We start from the raw sequence: 21,841 nt of genomic DNA, 5'->3' as shown, positions 1-21,841 counted from the left end.
TATGAAGAGCAATGTCAAATAACTCTCGAAATCTTATCATTTTCTTCAAAGTGGGTTGAGAAGATTGGCCCTGGCCTATTTCTGTTGGTAGGGGTGTGAGAATATATGCGCGTGTGTGTGCGCGTGCACGTATCCTTCTCATGTTCGGCTAATTAGGACAAGGAAAAGCTCATTACTCAAAGCCATCCTCCTTCTTGTGCGCAACACATACAGTTTGCATGGACCTGACATCCAGCTTTGCGCACTTAAACACATCCTCACGTCCCAGTCAATAAACGTAGCGCCGAGCGTCTGAATATATGCGTGGAAGTCGGCAAACTCGCCACTTCCTGGATTTCACGACGGGCGATTGGGAGCGCTTGTTTTGCTGCAGGAAACGGCCGAAGATCAGAAATCTGATCCGGGCTTTGCGAGAGCCTCCTGTCCTTGGGGACTTGAGAAAGTAGGGGGGAGGGTCAAAGGCCCGCAAACCCTCCCCCCGTCCTTCCCTATCCCTTTTGGTTGAAAATCAGTCCAATCCAGGTATATAGCAGAGACATGCGTGCATTATTTCAAGGGACAGGTGTGATGACAACACACCTCTTACACGCTTGATAGCGCTGCAGTCAAGTCATTGGGAAAAAGGACTCGTCACATCAGTATGCAAGCCCCTTTTACCCAGCATGCATCGCTCCCCGGGTCCAGTGGGACCACTCCGTGACCCACTTCTGAGGCAGAAAAAAAGAGTGAGGCAGGATAGAGGGAAGAACAAGCTCTGGGGAGGAAAATGGAGAACACAAGATGTCTGCTTGTATGATGTCTGATAGAAACGGAGACAACCTGAGACCGAATCCCCGATTGTAATTTCGAGGCGCTCTCGGGGATCCGGATCACGGTTTTTGCTGAATTCCAAAGTAGGACCGAAACCAACATTGTACAATGCTGGTCTTTCTGCACTCTAAAAACAGTGACCCAATTTGGTTCAGGTATGGATAGATCCCATACTTGGGGTAAATTAAACCAGGAATGTAAAATTCTGTTTGGCTCTGGGCCAGGCGGGCGGGCAGGCAGGCGGGCAGGCAGGCGGGCAGGCAGGCGGGCGGGCAGGCGGGCAGGCAGGCGGGCAGGCAGGCAGGCAGGCAGGCAGGCAGGCAGGCAGGCAGGCAGGCAGGCGGGCAGGCGGGCAGGCAGGCAGGCGGGCAGGCAGGCGGGCAGACAGACAGACAGGCAGAAGTCTTACATAAGTGCATTTTCTTCACATTTGAGTCACTAAAACATTGTTTCTCATTCCTCAGCCGATGCTGCGACAAGAAAAGTTGCGGAAACAGAAATGAGACACCTTCGGACCCGGTCATCATAGACAGGTAGGCAAAACCTCAACTATGGACTTGTCCCATCTGGATGCAGAATTCTGGTTGGCCGGAGAAACGTAGTGGCTTATAGAAGTGGTTGGCTGTGAACCTGGTACCAAAACTAGGATCGTTTTGTATGGGGCTGCACAGAAAGAAGAGTAATTCTCCTTATATTTGGCTAATTGGGTAATTATTGTGGATACAAGCATTTTTTTCACCTCCCCAAATCTCAAAAGTTTGGGTGTGTGGTTTTACAGTAGTAGATCAGCATAATTGTGCAATGATTGATCAGTCCATAATTATTGATGCCCTCGTTTGCTTCCCTAGCAATGAGAATGAAGCCTGGATCACGGTGGTGACCTAGCTGAATCTTAACCGCTGGCCCATTAAGATTGTAGGTGACTTTGTATGTGTGACTATCTATGTTCACTATATTCTTGTGGCCTGGCTCAATAATTAGTAAAAATCACAAAAACATTATAATGCATCCATCCACCAATCTAGGAAAATGTATTAAAATATATCTCATCATCACACTATTTTTACTCAAGTACCATGTTGTGCAACGTTGTAATGGTGCATTATGGGAAAGTGTTCAGCCAAAACATGGCACTGTGGGTAAAATGCTATGATGATGAGATAAAATCTAAAGCGTTTTCTAGTGTTCTAGTGAATACACAGTGCATATAAGTTTATTAATAATATTGTATGATTAATGTTGTTTATACTTTTGTTGTTATTATTGTTATTATTACTAATCATATCATTCAGTCGGGCCTTGAGAATACAATCAATTAACCGGTCCGTGCTACAGCAATGGTTGCCGACCTCTGGTTTATAGTACTTGTGGTACAGTATGTGGTGGTCATAGTCATATGTGAGCAAAATGTGTGATACAGCAGTAAAAACCATTGTGGGGCATGATGGTTGTGCGTGGTTGTGCTTGTGTCTGTGTGTGCACTTCTCCATGTGTGGTCATACACAATGTTTGAGCGGTTTTCTTGATGACTTAGCAATGAGAAGTTAGAGTTGCTGCTCAAGTTTCTTGTGAGGATGTGTTCGAATTGCCTGGGTAAATGCTAATCGACCTGGCCAGATTTATCGTTTTCAGCCCACAATCCTTGCACTCTTTTTTGTCTTCATAAGAGTGTGCGCCAATCCTCATGTCATTCTTAACTACCAATGACTAATTTCACAGCTTGGCTGATTTACACTTCATAAAAGAGGGAAAACAACTGCAAAAGCCATTATTATAAATTTACAGTAAGTCTGCAACCTTTTTGGTCTCGGTGATTATCAAAGTACTGCGAGTTTTACCCTTGGATTTAGTCATTATCAATAACATTAGGAGGGATGTTAACCACAAAATTATCTTTCCAAATATATATTATCTTTGCACTGCAGTAGTTCAAACACAGTATCCCAGGACAAAGTGTAGATTAGTAAGCAAAATCAACCTGGGGTGGAAGGGGAGAATTTTGATTCTATAACAGGGGTGTCAAAGTCAAACGGCCAATTAAAGAAGTAAAGATACAAGGGCAGGACTGATGGGATGTTGACATTAAAAAAAAAATACTTATATGGTCTAGTGAATACTGGCTGGCAACCAGTTCAGGGTGTCCCCTGCCCACTGCCCAAAGATAGCTGGGATGAGCTTCAACACCCCTGCGACCCTACTGAAGATAAGCGGTGCCGATAAGGGATGGATGGATAGTCTAGTAAACTTAATTGAATACACTGACAAGCTAACAGATTCATTAAACTAAGATTAGATACATAAATCTAAAATAAATGCATAAATCAATAATAAATCAATAATTTTTTATTTTATTGCTCTGTAATATTTACTAGGCTTAAAAGCCATGTCTATCCTTGTTGCATGTAATGTTTCACCACATTGATATCAATGACAAAAGAGGCTATTTTATTCCATTCTATTCTATTCCAAGAAAAATGTCCTTGATAATTTAAAATCTCCTTTACAAAACAATAAAATAAAAGCGTCTGGTACCATTCATTCACCATCAAAAGAGGGTAAAAATCTCTTCAAAGAAAAAAAATAACAGCAATTTTATATCATTATATTTTCACAATAAAGTGTAAAAAGAAGCAACGTTTCCTGGTGTATGATAGAATAATGATTTAGATAGTAAGGCTACATAAGGCTTACAGTATATAAATGTTTTTACTTTTTGCGGCTCCAAACAGGTATTTTTTCCCCATGTTGTTCTTGTTTCCTGTGCAGACCTTTGAGACATTTTGTGATTAAAGGCTACACAAATAACTGTGACCTGACTTGACTTAATAGTAGATTTTGCCCATTTTAGTAAGTGTTTTCAAGAAGTGTTAGAAACACTCTTAAAATAAACAAATCAATTACCATCTCGGCTGCATGGTCGATTTTTGGTTAGGGCCTCTGTCTCACAGTTTAGAGGTTTTGAATTCAATGGAATAGAATTGCCTTTATTGTCATTGATAACAACGTAGTAAACGGTGTTTGCCTTGGTATTAGACATGGCACTCTGAGATTGAACCTCTTAACAATCTTGTAATATTCACATCAAATCCCAATCCAAAATGTACCCAAAGTAAATTGAATGTCGTTGTTGAACCATTAGGAGAATCTGGACCGTTTTGGTGTCTTTTGAAAGGTAACACTCTGAATGTCAGGACCAGAACAAAGACAGGACCCACTTGCGTGCGTTTCTCTTAATTTAATTAGGAAGAAGGGAAAGGACAGTAAACATGATCCGTAGATCGCTGGTCGTGGGAGCAGGTTGCTCAGAAGCGGAAGTGGTATTTCCGTGGCGCGCGATGGCAGTGTCGAGAGCGGGAAAAAACCGATCGGTGGCCGGGATGGGGGAGCAAAAATGTAATCAAGCTCAGAAAATGGGTCGGAGCCGGGAATTATACAGGAATCAGAGCAGGATAGAGTCAGGGTTGGAAGGCTTGCCTAGCGTAGCTGAGGTTTGCAGACGGACTGACCACTTGTGACAGGAAGACGGGGGTTTGAAAAGAGACAAGCAGCCAATCAGCTTCCGAGGCAGTTGGCGCCAAAGGAGCAGACTCAGGTGCCTCACATCAGTAATAATGACACTGAAATTCTGTCCCCAACTGAAATAATCACTGCACGTACTACCAAGAATGAGTATTTTAAGTTACAACACATAGAAATGGAAGCTTTTTATTTCCCCTGTTTTTTTGTTTTGTTTGTTTTTTGCAATCATATTCCTGCCAATGCAATCTGAAAAACAAAACATTAGTATTTTGCAAGGCTGTTTGGAGACTCCAAAAGGACCAGGGATTGGTGACATCATACAGACACATATTTGCTTCTGGGGGCCTTGGGAACGTTAATGGGTTAACAAAATAATGACGTAATAAACCTAAAAGAGAAAAAAAAAGATACAACGAATCTCAGGATGAACAGGCAAAAATATTTACAAGGCAGTGCTTGGAGACTGGCCCAAGTTGTAAGTGAAATTTTCTTTCATTACAATAATGAGAAGTAACTAGCCTTCCTATGTGGAGTATGCTTGTTCTCCCCATACCTGGGTGGGTTTCCTTTGGAGATTCTAGTTTCCTCCCATGTCCAAAACACATGACGGTCAGGTCTATTGACAAGTTCCAATTGTGAGTGCTTGCGTAAACGGTCTCTGTTTGTCCTGCAACTGGATGGCACCCACTTTGGAGTGTCCCATGTCGTTGCCCGAAATCCGCTGGGATGGGCTCCAGGAAACCCGCAATCGTCCTGAGACTATGCTGTTGCAAAATTCATGAATGAATTTACAATCAACTAGACGTGACCATTTTGCTGACTCAAAGTTAATATTTTTTGACGAGAACACAGAAAATTCAGCCAATAGGGTAAGGACAAATTGTTTCAATGGGAGGCGGGTTGGGTTGTTGTATGTTGCTTGTTTCTGTAATTAATATCGGAAACCTGCAAAGGATGTTGCATAGGGTGTCGGTTTGTTATTTTGGCTATTATTCCTTGCTTTTGTCCGTTATTTTGATTATTATGCACTGTTTACATCAGCGGTGGGTAAACGCTTTTATATGGCGAGCCACATTTGGTTGAGAAAATAGGCAGGGGGGCAAGGCAAGGAGGAAAAAAAAGATGTCCATATTTTCTATATTTATTTACGAAAAAATATGCACGCAAACATTCACATTTTTTATGTTTTTATTAGTAAAGCATTCCCTCAAATTGGAATTAAAGAAAAGGGATATATTATCCCACTATTTGAAGTACAACATTTGATAAGAAGCATTTAAAAAACTCAAAATGTAAGTGTTTTTTATGCATGACATTTTGAATGATAAAATATGTGAGAAAACAATGCATACGCAGCTATTTGAATCACGGCGGTTCATGAAAAATACATGTTTATGAAGCCATCAATGTTGCTATTCTTTGATATATCCACACCTATACGGGCAAATCTACTTTTTGTGACCAAGGATATTTAATGAAACAAAAGAGCTCAGTGGAGGGCTATGAGAACCTATTTGTAATTTGACATTGTGTTTTATTTTTATTTTGGTACAGTCCTCTCCTGTTTTCATTACAAGTTAAACACTCATTGATGTCTTTTCACCTTAATTTGAGTGTCTGCTAAAATAAAAACTCATCAGTTGTGTATGATATATTTTTCTTTAAAACTATTCTAATACAATATTTTCTGGACTATAAGTAGCACCCGGAGTATAGTTCGCCTTTTAGGGGTGAAATTATTTAATCAAACCCAACACCATAAATATACATTACATCTTGAATGGCAATTTAAAATAATGAGCGAAAACAAGAAGGCTGAATAAGTTATACAAACAAAAGTAACCTGATTGGCATGCCTGTAAATTTCAACAACGTAACCTATTTAAAGTTATTTAAATAACTCCAGCATGAATGACATGCTTACCAAACTATCGTTTTCAACCAAAACACTAAATCCAATGAGATCCGCCGCTTCCTCCTTCCGCTTCTACGTCGCTTACGTCAGACTCATTGTCACTTCCGTTTTCTGCTTTTCGGCTGCATATTTTGCTTGTTGGAACTTGCAATCTTGAAAATATAATTTTCTTTTCGGTGCCATTTTTGTTCAGTTGTTTTTATAATTTACCAGTGTGTGTAATGTCCCCCCTAGCAGAAGCGTAAATACTGTACGTCACTAAGAAGACTTCATATCTCATTTTTGGGGAAATGTAATTGAACAGTGAAGCACAGAGAAAAATCTCTGCAAAACACCTTGTCTAGAAATCCCTTTTGAGCAAGTTGAAAAGACGCCTTATCTCCTGAACGTTCGTCACCCTGATTGATAAGAAAAGGTAGTATCATTTTGTGAAAAATATTATTAACTGTCTCAAAAGTGATGTTTACACAAGGTGCAAAATATCTATGCTTTACTGTTCTATTACATTTCCCAAAAATGAGAATCAAAGTCCTATGCTAGAGGGGGGCATTTCACACAAAGGACATGTTTCAGCACGACGCGGCAAGGGTAGTAAATTCAAAACCCCAAAGGTGAGAACCACCAGGAAAAATATGTGCGTGTCTGTGTGTGGAGTCAAACTTTGGAACAATTTACAAGACGAGATCAAACAATGTCCAACTATTCACGTGTTCAAATTTAAAAAAATAAATAAAATACTGGCAGAATGAAGACAATCGGGTATGAGTGATACTAAAGATACTAGAGATAGGAAATACTGGGTTTACAACTCTAGTTAACCTTGTTGTTATTGTTACTATTATTATATCATAACTGTTATTATTACTATTGTTAATATCATCATTGGTGTCACAATGATATTTAGTGACTAGTAGCATTAACACGTTAATAGATGTGTACTACGATGATTAGTGTACAAAATATGTGACTATCGTTATTATTATAATTATTGATATCCAGATTTTGTTATATTTAGACACAAAAGAGGAGCTATCTGTAAAATGGAACTATGAGGGATGATGAGGGGGTAGGGAAAATTAGCGTCTGCTTCTTAACCCTTTTCAAACATGTTATGTTCACATTATTTTTGTTGTTGAGCCATTGTTTTTGTCCTGTTTTTATTTTATAATGTTCGAAATAAGTTTTCATTCATTAACGGGGGAAATTGTCAACTCAGGCTTAGAGTGTTCTCTTAAAGTTTAGTGTGAAAATAACATTTGAAATCATATACACGTTAACACGTCTTAATAATTTCACCTTAAGTCTGATGAGAGCATAAGTCGCAACTCCGGCCAAAATATGAAAAAAAACCCTGCAACTTACACTCCTGATTTTCATTGTGGGAAGCATAAAAAGATTGCTACTTGATTTTCTTATGTTGAGTTGACATGTACAACGGTCTATGTGTGTGTTAATGAGGCAGTGACCTGTGCAATGTGATGAACACAGCTGTCCTGTTCTCACTGCTGCTCCGTCAAAAGTCGCTCTTTTACCTGTGTATGTACGAGTGCAAGTGTGCGTTTTTGTACGTTTTTGTGCATTTGTGTGTGTTTGTGTGTTAGCGCCACCCTGGTTCCGCTCCAGTGAAGCGGAAGGCCTCACCTCAGTGCTCCCTTAGACAGCTGCACCCCAACCGCAATGGCTTTAAAAACCGTGTCCGCCCGTCACTTTCATTTTGCGTGCGTTGGTACTTGTTGAATTTTCTCAGCAGAACAAGTTTTTTGAGATTAAAGGAGCTGTTCGGTTATTTTTGTGGCCAAATTCAAGCACTTTTTAAAGACCTTTGAAGCCTTTTTTACACTTTCTCCAGTACCTTTCAAAGAAGAAATAATACATTATTATATTGTCAATCATAATATAGTTATTGATAAATTGTCGTTGTCTTCATCATTACTGATCCTATCAACAGTAACAATGTATTTTAGGTGGGTGCAAGCCAGGGAAAGTCAATTCTTCTAAAGCACAGAAAATAGACAGCTTCTCTTGCCTTTTTTGTTGCAGGAAAAAAGGACATAAAAACAACCCCAAAAAGACCTCAAAACAACAGAAAGATGATCAAAAAATACCCTTAAAATGAAAATCGGACAAAAGATGACCAATAACGACCCCCCCCAAAAAAACAACAGAAAAAAAGGACTGAAACGACCGGAAAAAAAACGCAAGGACAATGACCCTAAAACGAAAAGTACTCAAATGTAAAAATGTGAAGAATCCAAGGAAAAATATGAAAAATAACTGAAAAAGTATTGAAAAGTAGTGAAAAAATACAAATGCTAGTGACAAGTGTGTACAAGTACTGAAACAGAACTAAATATAATGTAAAAGACCAGGAAATCATGTAGAAATGCTGAGTAATGAGTAAAATAGTACAAATTACTTAAAAGTATGAAAATTAACGAATAATAACTGGAAAATGACCCAAAAAATGACTTGATTGAGTTTGAGACACCCTATTGTGTCAGACTGTCGGGAAGCTTGGCAACATTTTCAAGCATTTACAAGCACTTCACACAAATTTCATGCACTTTTCAAACCTTGAAAACACAACATTAAAATTCAAGCATTTACATGGATTTTAAGCACCCTTATGAACCCTGTTTTTTTAATTGCTGCTGCCACCTCTGGCTTGTGTCCACATTGCACACTCTGTGAAACATGTTCATTATGTGTGTGCAAATACGTCAGGGGTCTCAAAGTTTTCCCTCCAAGTATAATAGTTTGAGGCCCTCACCTTAATACGAAAGCTTAGCCGAGTGACATGCAGGTGCATAAGATGTACATTCTCATGCTTTTGTATTTTCAATCAAAGAAAAAACACATTTTCCCCAGGTTGTGAGAACATGTAGCATTGCATTGTCAATTATATATTGTTGCATGTGGGAACCAACAACATACTATATACAAAACATGCCATGTACTTAATTTGGACGCATCAACAGCCTGTTAGGGTCTGACACAACTTTAATTACATACCCTCTATTTACTTTTCTTCAGTTTTTTTTCAGTTTGTTCTTTTTCTTTCCTTTGTTTTTCTTTGCTTTCTCCCTTTAAATTTTTTCTTCTTTTTTTAATATATCTTTTCTTTTTTTTCCTCCTTTGCTTTTGTACTATTTCTTTATTTTTTCATCTTTGACCCCCTCTTTATTTATTTATTTGCTTTTTGCCCTTCCTTTATTACCTCATTTCTTTAGCGTTTTCTTTTTTATCTTCTCTGTTTAATTTCTTCTTTCCCTCCCTTGTTTTTTCATCTTCTATTCCTGTTTTTTTTCCTTTTTTTTCCTTTTTCTTCCTTTCTTCTTTTTTCTGTCATTCCTTTGTCCTGTTTTTCTCTTTTCTTTACAAAAGGCTAGGCAATAGAACGACATGAAAAAAGGTCACTTTGATTCTCGGTAGTTTGTGATCGTCCTTGTGCTTCCTAGGTTTCCTTTTTCAGTTGCACTATACAACACAGCGACATCATGTGGTCAAAAATGAATTACTGTCTCCTTAAGGGCACCTCAAACGATGCACCACACCTTTAACTCTTGGTCACTTGGACGCGACAAGCCGAGAAGGCCGAAAAGCCGCCTTCCCGGCAGTCTCTCTCTTGCTCCGTGGCATTATTCCCCTGATGCCTTCTGGCTCAGGTGTGCAAGGCCACATTAAGCAATAACAAATTAACACAGACAGAGGAAAAACAACGGCCATATCTCCGCTTCCTGGACAGGAAATTAGGTCAGGTGTGATATGGAGGGGGGAAGGGATCGTGCAAACTGTAAAAGGAAAGGGAATAAGAAGAGGTTGGCTCATTTAACATCCATGAAGTCTTGGCAGTTGTAATAATGACGCTTTCATAAACAAATAAACAACTCTGATGCCAAAGCTGACTCAATTAACATGAGCTCCCCTCCTTCAGATTCATAAAGAAATAGCGTCGGCAGGACCGCTGCACCCTTGAAGTTATTTAGTTCGTTAAATGCGGGCTCGTTAGCCCGCTGCTGTTTCGCAGAGATGATTAGATTTTACAACCCTAATTAGCTGGGCCAGCTCAAACTCTTCTGGAAGAGTAATGGGTCTTATTGCCTAATTAGCTCTCTCTCGTTAAGACTGCAGAAACAGGCCACGGCAGCGAAACCGCAGGAATGAGCAAAAATAAAGGCAGCTAATGAGAAACTTATTTGATTGTTAGGAGAACAAATCAGTGCGGTGTGAATCTCACTTTTAATGCGTGCACCGTTCTCTCAAGATGAGACGGGATTGGTTTGGGAATTCCACAAGTGGCTGTGTGACTGAAATCGCTCCCGAATTTTGATTTGCTAATCCTCACCATGTCTGTGAAATGTTTACTTCAACAAATTATCTGGCAGAACATACACTTTGCAAAATGAATACAATTCAAGCTCAAAAGTTAACGGAGAACAGTATCATCCTCACTTTGGCACGGGGGCCACGTGGTAGGAAAACATTCTCAATAGTGTATTAAAGACAAAAAAAGAGAGGAGAGAGGGAGAAAAAGAGAGAGAGAAAGAGAGAAAAAAATGGAAAGAGAGAGAAAAAGACAGAGAGTAACAGAGAGAAAAAGAACAAGTGAAAAAAAGAAACAGAAAAAAGAGTAAGAAATAGGGAAACAGAGAGAAAGAGAGGAGGAAGAAAAATAATACAAAAACACTGTACAGTACTTGAAAACGTGATTATTTTACTTATTTTACTATATTTGCAGTGTAAATTCTGATTTAATTTTCAACCTACCCTGCCCACTCCAATTGATTGGTTGATTTTAAATTCGGACAAGTTTCTCTTTTCAATGTTGTACACCTATAAAGGTGATTGCATAGGAGGGCAGTTTTTTTTTTTTTTTCCACGATTATATCTCGCTGTTCTTCGTTATTTTGACCATTATGCTATTTTTACATCATTGTCACTCGGCCAATCGTGTTGCTGTTTATTGTTTTCCACACTTTTTAGGGTGGATCTGCTTTTGTAACCTAGGAGATTTTATAAAATGAAAGGGCTCGGGCCAGGCCCCTTTAGAACAGTTTGGAATCTCTTATCCTATGTTCTCCTTGCAAGTTTGAAATCCATTGATGCATTCTCTCCTTATTTGTCTACTACTTCAAACTTATCAAATACGAAAAATGATCTGTTGAGAACTTGTGGATGTGTTTAATACGCACTAGTGCAACTTTGGATTAGTTGAAGGGTCTTGTTTGTTTTAGCCCGAAGTGGGCTTTTACATTTGGTGTGGGGGATTTTTCTGGTTTACCTTGGCCAATCTGATCGAGGGGAGGCCGAGACGCTCCTGTGCACCTCTCAATGTCTTCCCCGGGGAAACATGTAGTCCACTTTAGCCTCTTACAGGAGCAGGATAATATGAGGGGGAGCCCTTAACCCTTTCACCTCCACTTTCAGCTCTTCTCATCACTCCAGTTTAGCGCGGGGTTAATCGGATGCAGACGTTGCCCGTCACTCTCCGCTTTGCCTGGATGGGCCCCACATAGTCAACGATCTCACCCAGAAACACCTTTTCTATTTCTTGGTGTAGGTCCCTTCGCCCTATTTTTCCATTTGAGTGGCCGACTCCTGTAAATTCCAGACTACAGAAAGGACCTTATCAAAATCAGCATGTAGACATTTAAGGAGGGAACTAAACTTTGTTTTTGTACAATCCGCATCAGAGTTTAATTTGCATGCTTAAGAAACCATAAAAATGAACTCATTCACGTCCATTTCTTACAAAAAAAACAGCAGGGAAATGTCTGACACAGAAAAGTAACACATTTTGCCGCAATTAATACACATGTTTGCTATTGATCTTAATCAAATAGTGCATCAGTCTATATAAATTAAAATGGCGTTAACCTATACAAAGAAGTGTGACATAAACATTATCAGAACAAAACTTAAATTTAAAAGCTAGTACAATCGCAACTGCCTGTACACATGTTAAGCCATGAATCTGATATTGGGCTTTCCAATCCTTTGCGCACATAACAATGTGATGGAGAGGAGACCAAGTAAGCGAGACGGGTATAGGTCAGGCTTTCAGGCAGCATAGGTACTCCAATAATCCAAGAGGAGGTGTCCTGGGGGATTAACTGTTAGTCTTTCTAAGTTCCTTTGTTTTAATAATAATAATAATAATTTCCTTTGTATTGTCATTCTTTGTAACAATGTACACAGAACGAAATGTCGTTACACCTGACCCGTTGTAGCGAGTCGATGCAGCCGCAGCCAGAGGGCGCCGCCATTATACCAATTAGGTATGTTTCGGTCGAGGCGCGAACCAGCGACCTCCCAGTCTCAAAGCGGGCACACTACCATCTAGGCTACTGAGGTGTTTGTAGCTTGACCGGCGGTGGGGTTTTTTTTTCGGAGCAAGGGCATCACCACCCTTAATCATTTTCTTGATTAATTATATTTTTGACTTAGTTCTCTAGTAGTAAATAATTTAGCAAATGTTAAGAATTATTATTATTATTGTTATCATCCTATTGAGTTAATTTTCATCATTTTACTGATTTTTCCAATGTTACTATAGTTTTACTTCTCTGATGTTTCTTGTCCATGTCTGTTAAGTTTAAACTTTAGTTGACACTCAAAATAGGGAGAGAAGTCACCAATGGACTTTGAATGCTGAGGTCTTGAGTTATTATGGTCTGTGGTCTGTACAGCCCGTTGAAACTTCTTGTGATTAAGGGCTGTACAAAAAAACTTGACTTGACTTGACTTTTTTCAATTAAAATTGACTGCTGCGCGGGGCGGCACAGCGGCTAAGGGGTAAGGGTGTGCATCACGGTGCCGAGGTTCAGAATCCAGATCCAGCTTTCGGCCTCTCCATGCAGGGTTTGCATGTTCTCCACTTTCCAAAACCATAAATGGCAGGTTGATTGCCGCATCAAAGTTGACCGTGGGTATGAGTGAGCGTGTGAATGATGGACTGTCTCCTTGTACCTGTGTGGCTGGCAAACGGTTCAGGGTCTTCCCATCCAACTGCTCGAGGCGATTGGCTCCATCACCCCCGCGACCCTAGTAAGCGGTGCAGAAAATGACCGCTGCGCTAGTTGATCAAGATTGACAGTTGTGGACACAGTTTACAAACAAGTGTCTTAATCGCAGCACAATTGTTTCTTCGAGCTCTGCCGTGCCGCCGTATGGTGGGTGTATTGTAAGCCGCAGTGACTAAAATGTAGCAGCTCTTAATTCTTTCCCAAGCTTGTACAATCAACCTGTACACACGCTTAGCCATGCAACTGGATTCAAGCTATCTCATCCCTTTCGCACATGGGAAAGTGATAGGGAGAACGAGCCCCGCCCACATCTACGACTCCCGCCTCACACGCAAAGCCACGAGGATAGCAGGTGACCCCACCCATCTCACTGCCTCTTCAACCCGCTGTTACCTGGGAAAAGACTGCTGTGTCTCATCGCGAGAACCAGCAGGCTAAAGGATGGGTGAATGCTTGTGTCGTTTTGTTCTTGCACAACACAAGCATGTGTCGTCTTGCATGGTTGTGTTGTGGCAAGGCACTTCCTTCTCTCTCTCTCTCTCTCTCTCTCGCTCAGTGCAGTCCACACCGAAAGTGAATATGACAATATGCTTATCGTTTGCAGTGATTTGTGCCATTTCTAAAAAAGAACTTTGCATGCAATTTGTTTTAAAACCGTTATTAAGGACACATTTCATGGAAAGAAATTGCCTCAACACTCTTAACTCAAGGTGGAAGACCAATTGTAAATGGCATATTTACGTTGATTTGGGACAAAGGATTTGGCATTATTATAATTTCATACATTTGATTAAATCATTAAATGACACACAGTGAAATCAAATGTGCTGAAGAATTAGCTTTTGTCTAGAGAGCATGTTTGGCAGTTTTTCAATTTTGTCTGAAAATATATGATGTGGCTCTCTCAATTTATTTTTGCTTTTATGGCTCTATGGGTCAATAAGGTACCCCTGCTCTAGTCCATTCCTTTATATTGTGGGCCCAGTTCTTTTTCAGTCTTACTCTACTCTTGACCACTTGGACTGTGCCCAGAATTCTTGGCAATATCTATTACAATGCTCTATGACACAACTACCTGTCTGTTCTTCTCTATTTAACAAACTCAAATACTGTTCACCTATTTTTGAAGTAACAGAAATAGTTACTTCTCCTGGCATAGTTACTTAGAGTAACTCAGTTACTAACTCAGTTACTTTTTGGAAATAGTGAGTGACTATAACTAATTGCTTCGTTAAAGTAATTTTCCGTACACTGCCCGGTGCCACCTGTGTGCGGGGGTTCTTTTTCTTACCCACCCCGCAGGCAAACTTTTCCTTTTTGGTGGCTGGAGATAAGAATCCAAAGGAGCAGCCACATCCCCGGCGGTTGTGTTTTGCCATGTTGCTGTGGCAATGTTATTTCAGGTTAATTGTTGTTTTCAAGTGCGAGCTCATGGCTGTTTGTGTTTGCGCACACTCCCGCGGCCCTCCGCCAATGCGTCCCATTTCCTCGCATACGCGACTCGGTGTCGATTTCGCTCTTGTGAGTGGCCCTAGAGGCCATTTCCCGACGAGTGCGTGTGTGTCTTGAGTGAAGAATGTCGGACAGGAAGTGCTCCTCCCGGGGAAGGTGATGTCATCGCGGTTTCCTGTTCTGCCATTGGAGCCCGGCGTCTCCAATTTTTTTTTTTTTGATCACCTCTTCGCCGCTCGAGGAGGCAAAATCCTCTCGGGAGTCGTCTGTGTTTTCAAAATGTTGTTTTGCTTGCGCGTGCTTGTTTGTCATTCGGCGGATAATTGTCTCTCTTTAGCGGGGAAGCCCCTCATTGTTTTGCTTGTTGTGTTTGGATGCACTTCCTGAGGTGAGAGTTCACGCTTCGCCTTGGCTGAGCTAATGCACGCTAGTGAATAATGTATTTCATTGACTTTATGTCAGCTCTGCCGGCCCCCGAGCCGAGCCCACCCATGTTTAATTCATCCGTCTCATTTGTGTGGCCGTGCGCGATCGCGTTTGCCGTCGTGCGCGCTTGCGAATTTGTGTCATTTAGAGGCCCAGTCTGCACCTGTCCAGCCATTAGCTCGCTTCTAATTTGCATTTGATGCTAATGTGGTTTACTGGCAGCGGCTTCCGTGGCCGCACCTTAGTTTTACTTTCTTATTTGGGACTGTGTCAGCGAGAAGTTGAAAACATGCTAATTGTAAATATGGCTGCGTTTCACCTACAACGGGATTTGGTAACTTATGGTTGGCGAGGCATATACGACTCTTTTCATGGGTACATATGGCTCGGAGATAAAATTAGGCTCATGTAAATCTGATCTATAGTACTCCAACTTTATAAAACGCAGAGTCGAGTCTACTGTGCACATAGCTGATGAAGTTTGACATTAAAAATAGTTTGCTATATAAAGAACATACTCTCCACTACAGTTACAATCAAGGTGTCACACCAACAGACCCTGTTTTGGCTCTACATCACAAAGGGAACCTTTATATGGAAGCTCATCAAACAATGTTTACTGTTGAGACACTGTATGATTAAAACCCACAGATATACTGTAAACACCCAGAAATGCCTGCTAAGCACATATAGCAATTTGATTGGGTGAGCCGTAGGAACGGTCAGAGCTAAGCACACAGAGCCGTCTTTGCCGAAGGCAAATATGTCAGTATCCTCGTTTGCAGTATTTTGTGACATTTTTACAAAAGGTTTCAGCTCGCACCTTGTTTTTAAATCATCTTAAATCTGTCTTAAAATATTTAGTGTGGCTATCTCCCAAAAAATAAAAAAATGAAAAAATATTTTACCATCATGGCTCCACTGGTCAAAAAGGTTCCCCAAAACCTGACCTAGCTGTAAGAGCGGGCCTGAAATATCCAGCCCGACCCAGGCCTCTAGGTATTAAATCATGACTCAGCCTGAGCCCTACCAACCAACTTGACTTGGAGGAACGAGCCCGAAGCAAACCAGAGGTGATCTAAGATAAAGACATTCAAACCAGTCTTTTGTGATGAAATGTAAGACTGTTTAAGGCAATTAAATCTTCTACATTTGTGTGTGCGCCGACGTTACGTTAACCGACAATTTTTCATCGTTGACGGATTTTTTTAAGAGTTGATGGGAAAATGTAAGGGCCGTCTGTCAATTTGACAGGTTGAAAACTGGGCCATAAACCACAGCAGCAGTATGTCCTTAAAAGTCTAGCACGCCACTTTGAGAGAAAGGCAGAAAGAAAAAGTAGAACAATGACAGAGACAAGAAGGAGTTCTTTGATTTGACATTGCAAAAGTTGAGTACAGTACGTGTTGTGACAAACTACTCACGGCCATCAAACGCCTCAGTGCACTGTGATGTTAGCATAGCAACCACGCGGGAGACCTCTGCACTACACAATACAGCGACATCTATTGGTCAAACTTTACACAGTGTCCTTTAAAAACCAACTCAGCATATCGGCTTCTTTGGGATCATAAAAAAATTGAGCCAATGACTGGATTGGTCCATTGGTCACTCAACTTGGATTATTAATGGCCTAAAATTAAAAGCCTTTCGGGCGAGGGTCTAAAACTTGCGTCTCACATGATGGTAGTGTAAGGCCCCCACCTCAATGTAAAAGTGGTATTATTTAGCGTCGCCTAGTGGTTAAAATTTTTTTGAAAACAAGAATATTTGTTCAAAAAACAATTGAAAATACACAAACTTATTATGTACGCATACATTTTTAAATAACACAAATATGCATTTATCTCACATGAAATGAGCTCAAATTTGTTCAGGGACCCAAAAACCTGAAAAAGGCTGGACAAGAAAAAATGAAAAAAGTTCTTCCTTGCTTTCAAATAATACACATTGTCCCTTTAATGTATGTGTAGTCGTTGCAAATTACAGGTTCATGTATACTTTTTTACATTGTGTCATTTATAGTTTCACATTAATTCTTAATGGTTTCTTTTTAGACCTCAATTTGTCGATCACATTTTATACAAGACATTTGAGAACAGTGGAATTTTTGTATCAGAACTTTTCTAGTGGTAAACCCAATTCGGCCTAGTTTCACCCAGACCTTGGCTCCACAGGCCCCAAAATAAATTGAGTTTGAGACCCCTGCTTTAGGGTTTCTGTCAAAAATCATGCCAAAACAGAATTGGCCTAAGGAAATAATACTGTGGCCTTTGTACACTACAATGTTTTAGTATGTGGAATACATTTGTACACCCCTGCAAAAGTCCTTTTGAACAGTAAATATAACTTCACTCTATTTACCCCCCATTCTATCTCTATCTCACCGGTCTGCAATTTGAGCACCGAAAATGTATTTCAGAGAAGCAGAACGTTATTCATTTAGAGCGACTCTGGCTAACAGAACCCTGTCATCATTTCGGGACACAACAAACCAAATAGGAGGGGAAGTCCCAGGAGAAGGCAAAGAAAACAATAATGAGCAAGCAGTTTGGGCCAGAAAAGTTAGCAGCCCAATTTGGCTCTTATGACATTTGTAAATTGTCTTTTATGAGGCTTATAAAATATTCCTTACCTAAGTTGGTTTTACAACACACAAACATTTTTTTTGAGGGGGGATTAAAACTCCAGGAAACCCAAGCACCTTAAAGGGACAACATGTATCATTTAGGGTCTTAACAGGTAAAAAACAAATTTGTTAAAACAATATTGATGTAATTATCAGTAATTATTAAGCAACAAGGCATTAGATATCATTCAAACTGGCTTTTTTCCTTGTTTTTTTCTCATTTTCTCCTTTTTCTTTTCTTTCTTTTTTTACATTTTCTTCTTTGATTTGATGTTTCCCCCTTTCTTTCCCCTCTTTCATTTTTCCTTTTTTTGTTTTCCTTTTTTTTGCATTTTCTCTTATTTCCCTGTTTTTTGTCCCATTTCTTATTTTATCTATGTTTCTTATTGTTTTCTATTTTGTTATTCTTTTCTTCTTTCTTTTCTCTCCTTATTTTGCCCTCCTTCTTTTGTATTCCCATCTTTTTCTTCTCCTTCTCCTTCTTTGTTTCTTCTTTTCTTTATTTTGCTTTTTTGGTCTTTTTATTTTTTTTTATTTTTTTTTATTTTTTCCTCCTTTCTTGTTTTTCTTTTTTTTTGAAAATTGTCTTTTGTCCCCAAATTTCCCCCAAGTTTTTTTTCTTTTTGTGCTTTCGAATGTATTTTCATTCCCCTCTTTCCTTTTCCCCTTTCTCCTTTTTCCTTTATTTTTCCCCATTTTTTCCAATTCCTTTTAATTGTTTTTTTTTCTTTATTTCTTCATTTTTATCATTCTTTCCCTCATTATCCTCATTATTTACTTTTTTGCCTTTGTTTCTTTGTTTTTTATTTTTATTTTTATAGTTGTATTTTTTCTTTTCTTTCATTTTTCCTTTTTTAAATCTTTGCGAAAGACTCGGCTAAAAAACGAGAATAAAAGAGTGCAGTTTGGTCACTTTGAGTCTTGAGTAGAATTTATTCTTCCTAGTGCTTTTTAGCACTCGTTTGTCGTTGCATGACACAATACAGCGATATCTGGAGGTCAAATACTCCACACTGTTCCTTTAAGAATTTGAAACACCATCCCACTGCAATCTCAAAAAAACACAATTGTTTTTGTGTTTTCTTGCCCCCAAGCAGCTTTGGAAATTGATGTTACATATTTGGAAAAACTAAAATAACACATGAATGTTGTGGGATGGTTTAGCATCCCCCCCCACCCCTCTCTGTTTGCAAGTAAAAGCACAGCAGTTGTTAGGGGTTACAATGTTTCAGTGAGGGGGAAAAAGAGGCAGCCCTGTTTTAAAGGCTCCTCGACCTCCAAACTCTCTGCTGTCAATCATCCCAGCCGGCCGTCCCCTGGGGGCCACGCTTTCTTCCAACCCTGAGGAGGGAACCACTGCAGGGAATAGAGAACACAGCAAACAGATGCAGGCAACTGCGGGTCAGTACCGATTTGTGTTCGTGTGCGCGTTTATTGTCACGGCATTGGATTTCTCGTCTCCGTACGTATTTGGGAAAGAGTCTATTGGAGAGTTGGGCCACTCTTTATAAATTTGGGCTCTTATGAGCCAAAACGGCACCTAAGGGAGGGGTCCTGTGCATATCAACGAGGCGCAAAGTCCGCCCCTTTAGCCCCCCTGCCACCATCAGTGTTTGGAGTAATGGATTACAAAGAAACACGTTCCTGGAATGCAATTACTTTTCTCGATAACGATACTGTAACACGTTGTTAATAACATTTTGTTACCCAGCTGTCGTTACAACAGAGTGCGTTACTCCGCTCCTCTTTAAAAGCGGACGTGCTACAATGTCTTCAGTTTTTTGTTAATTACTCATTCGATCCGCCAGCAACACAACGCTGAAACAGTCAAAAGAAGACACCTACGAAATATGACTGAATACAGTTATGGTGTCGCCATCTCAAGCCAATAGTAAAAGGTCGTGTAATTGATCCCTACTGATATCCTGATATTCTGCCTATCGTATATACTTACATCTAAGCTGTCTTTACAACTATCAAGTCAAGTCATTTTTATTTGTATAGCCCTTAATCATAAAGAGTCTCAAAGGGCGGCACAGGTTATTGCACAGACTATTATTACACCATCCCCTGATCTGAAACCAACATGAGGGCAAGGAAAAACTCAAAAACCTCAATATGAGGAGAATGAAGAAACCTTGAGAAGGGACCGCACATGTGGTAATCCCCTTTCAGGATGACCAGGCTGCAATGGATGTTGTAATAACAAATAATACACAAATATTGTCAACAAAAAATATAGGTTATTTATATGCTATTGAGTAGAAGTATGTTTTATAAAAACGAAAAACGAACAACTATAAGAACAAAAACACAAATCAGGGGGTCAGGTTGTATGCACACATTTGGTTATGTGCCACCAGTAGCGAATTGTCGGCAATGTGTGGGGAGGGGTCATGGCATATACAGGACAACAAAATAAATAGGGCTAATGTTAGCACCATGAGTAGCAATTTTTATGTCGTTTTATTTGTAAAATCATTTTTGCAATTCACTGTGCTTGAAGAAAACCTCTTGGTCGTTACTCAGAAATGGAGAAAGAAATTTTCGAATGGACAAAATGAATATGGAGTGTCTTGGCTAGGAGTTTCTTTGCAAGCTCTCAAGATTGCAAAAGGATAAAAATATGAAGGATTCATTGCTTCCACCGCTTGGTGTACACATTTTTTAAAATCTCTTTTATGTGGCTACATTTAAGCAGTTTAGGGGGTCAGCTTCAATTTGAGTATATATGTTTTTTTGTGACCAGTTATTCTCAAAGTAATACGCTACTTTTAGGTGTGGGGATAGCACAATTACTTTTCAAATGGAGTAACTGGTAACTGTAACCATTTCCTTTTTTATTAGTAAAGCGTCCCAAACTGGTCACGGTACGTATTTGAGAATGAGTTTAACGGAGAGGGGGGCCTCTTTTTATAAATATATACATTTAAGCTCTTTTGAGAGCAAACGGCACTTGAGGGAGGGACCGTTTGCATATCGATGAGGCACAAAGTTAGCCTCTTTGGCCCACTGCCACTATACAACTTCATGCTTAAAGCCAACACACTGAAAGACACTAAATGTTGCAACTGACCTCCAACCTACAAAAAGCACAATAGAAATCCTTCTGCCAGCCAAAGTCAAGTACAAAAATAGCAGCGCAAACTACAAAAGGTCACATGACCGGCTTTTGCCCCAAACTGCTTTTTTTAAACCTCAAAATGTTGAGATACATGTTTTATGCAGCCGCACTGGACTGTACCTCAAAATGGCATTTACTTCTTTTTTTCTTGTTGGGGAATCCAGCTGTTTTAAGAGGGCTGGCTCCCAAATGGCTTTTCAGATTTTTTTTTGTTTATTCAGTCCATTTTTTCCCCAAAATAATGTAACATTAAACACAAAATGAATGACTAGTTAACTTTTAACTAATTTAAAGGGACAAACTCCAATTAGTCAATTTGAATTACAAGACACCCTTTTCAGTTGCATGTATGATTATTGGCCCAAAGCAGGGGAGTCAAACTCATTTTAGGGACCACATGGTAGAAAACACTTTCACCAGGGCCGGACCAGTAAATGATGACATTAAAAGTGTGCTTTTGCTAAAGGGCTGGTGGTCTTTTTGGAGGCTCACCCTTAAATTACGATTCAGGGTTGTAAGATTTGGTATTAAAACGATTATTGAAGTTTTTCTTCCCTCAATATTTTCTTTCTTCTCCAAGATTTAATCTCTTGTAGTGTGCATTTGTAAATAAAAATAACCCAAAAAAACAATAAAATTATTTTCAAATTTAATTTTTATCTTGAGGAAACTCATGCATCCACCTGAAAAGTTACACAATTAGCATCAAAACAGTAATTAAAAGTATGTATTTAGGATTTAGAAGTTTTTCTGCGGTTAATTTTTATTTATAGAAAAACATTTACCTGAACATGGGAACTAAAAACAGGGTTCCTGCAGGTGCTTCAAATCCTTGAAAACACTCGTGTTCAAAATATGCTTGAATTTTGGTTGATTGCTTGAAATTGTTGCCATGTTTCCTGACATTCTGAATCGATAGACAATGCATTCAATGAAGAAAA

At 39.6% G+C, this 21,841-nt stretch overlaps 1 protein-coding gene across 3 annotated transcripts in view; it reads left to right on the top strand.

The window, feature by feature from the left end:
* The window catches only part of ebf1a (EBF transcription factor 1a), a 144,615-nt gene that overhangs the window by 9,100 nt on the left and 113,674 nt on the right, over nt 1–21,841 (top strand). For all 3 annotated transcript variants that reach the window (XM_088344238.1, XM_088344237.1, XM_088344239.1), the window contains exon 6: nt 1,275–1,343. In XM_088344238.1, coding sequence (XP_088200364.1) covers nt 1,275–1,343 — 69 coding nt within the window. The remainder of the gene's footprint in view (nt 1–1,274; nt 1,344–21,841) is intronic.

Source organism: Urocampus carinirostris, chromosome 9 (assembly GCF_059441175.1).
Source record: "Urocampus carinirostris isolate Australia breed hairy pipefish chromosome 9, RoL_Ucar_1.0, whole genome shotgun sequence".
NCBI lineage: Eukaryota > Metazoa > Chordata > Actinopteri > Syngnathiformes > Syngnathidae > Urocampus > Urocampus carinirostris.
Note: the sequence above shows the minus strand (reverse complement) of the source record. Positions and strands in the feature narration are given on the sequence as shown.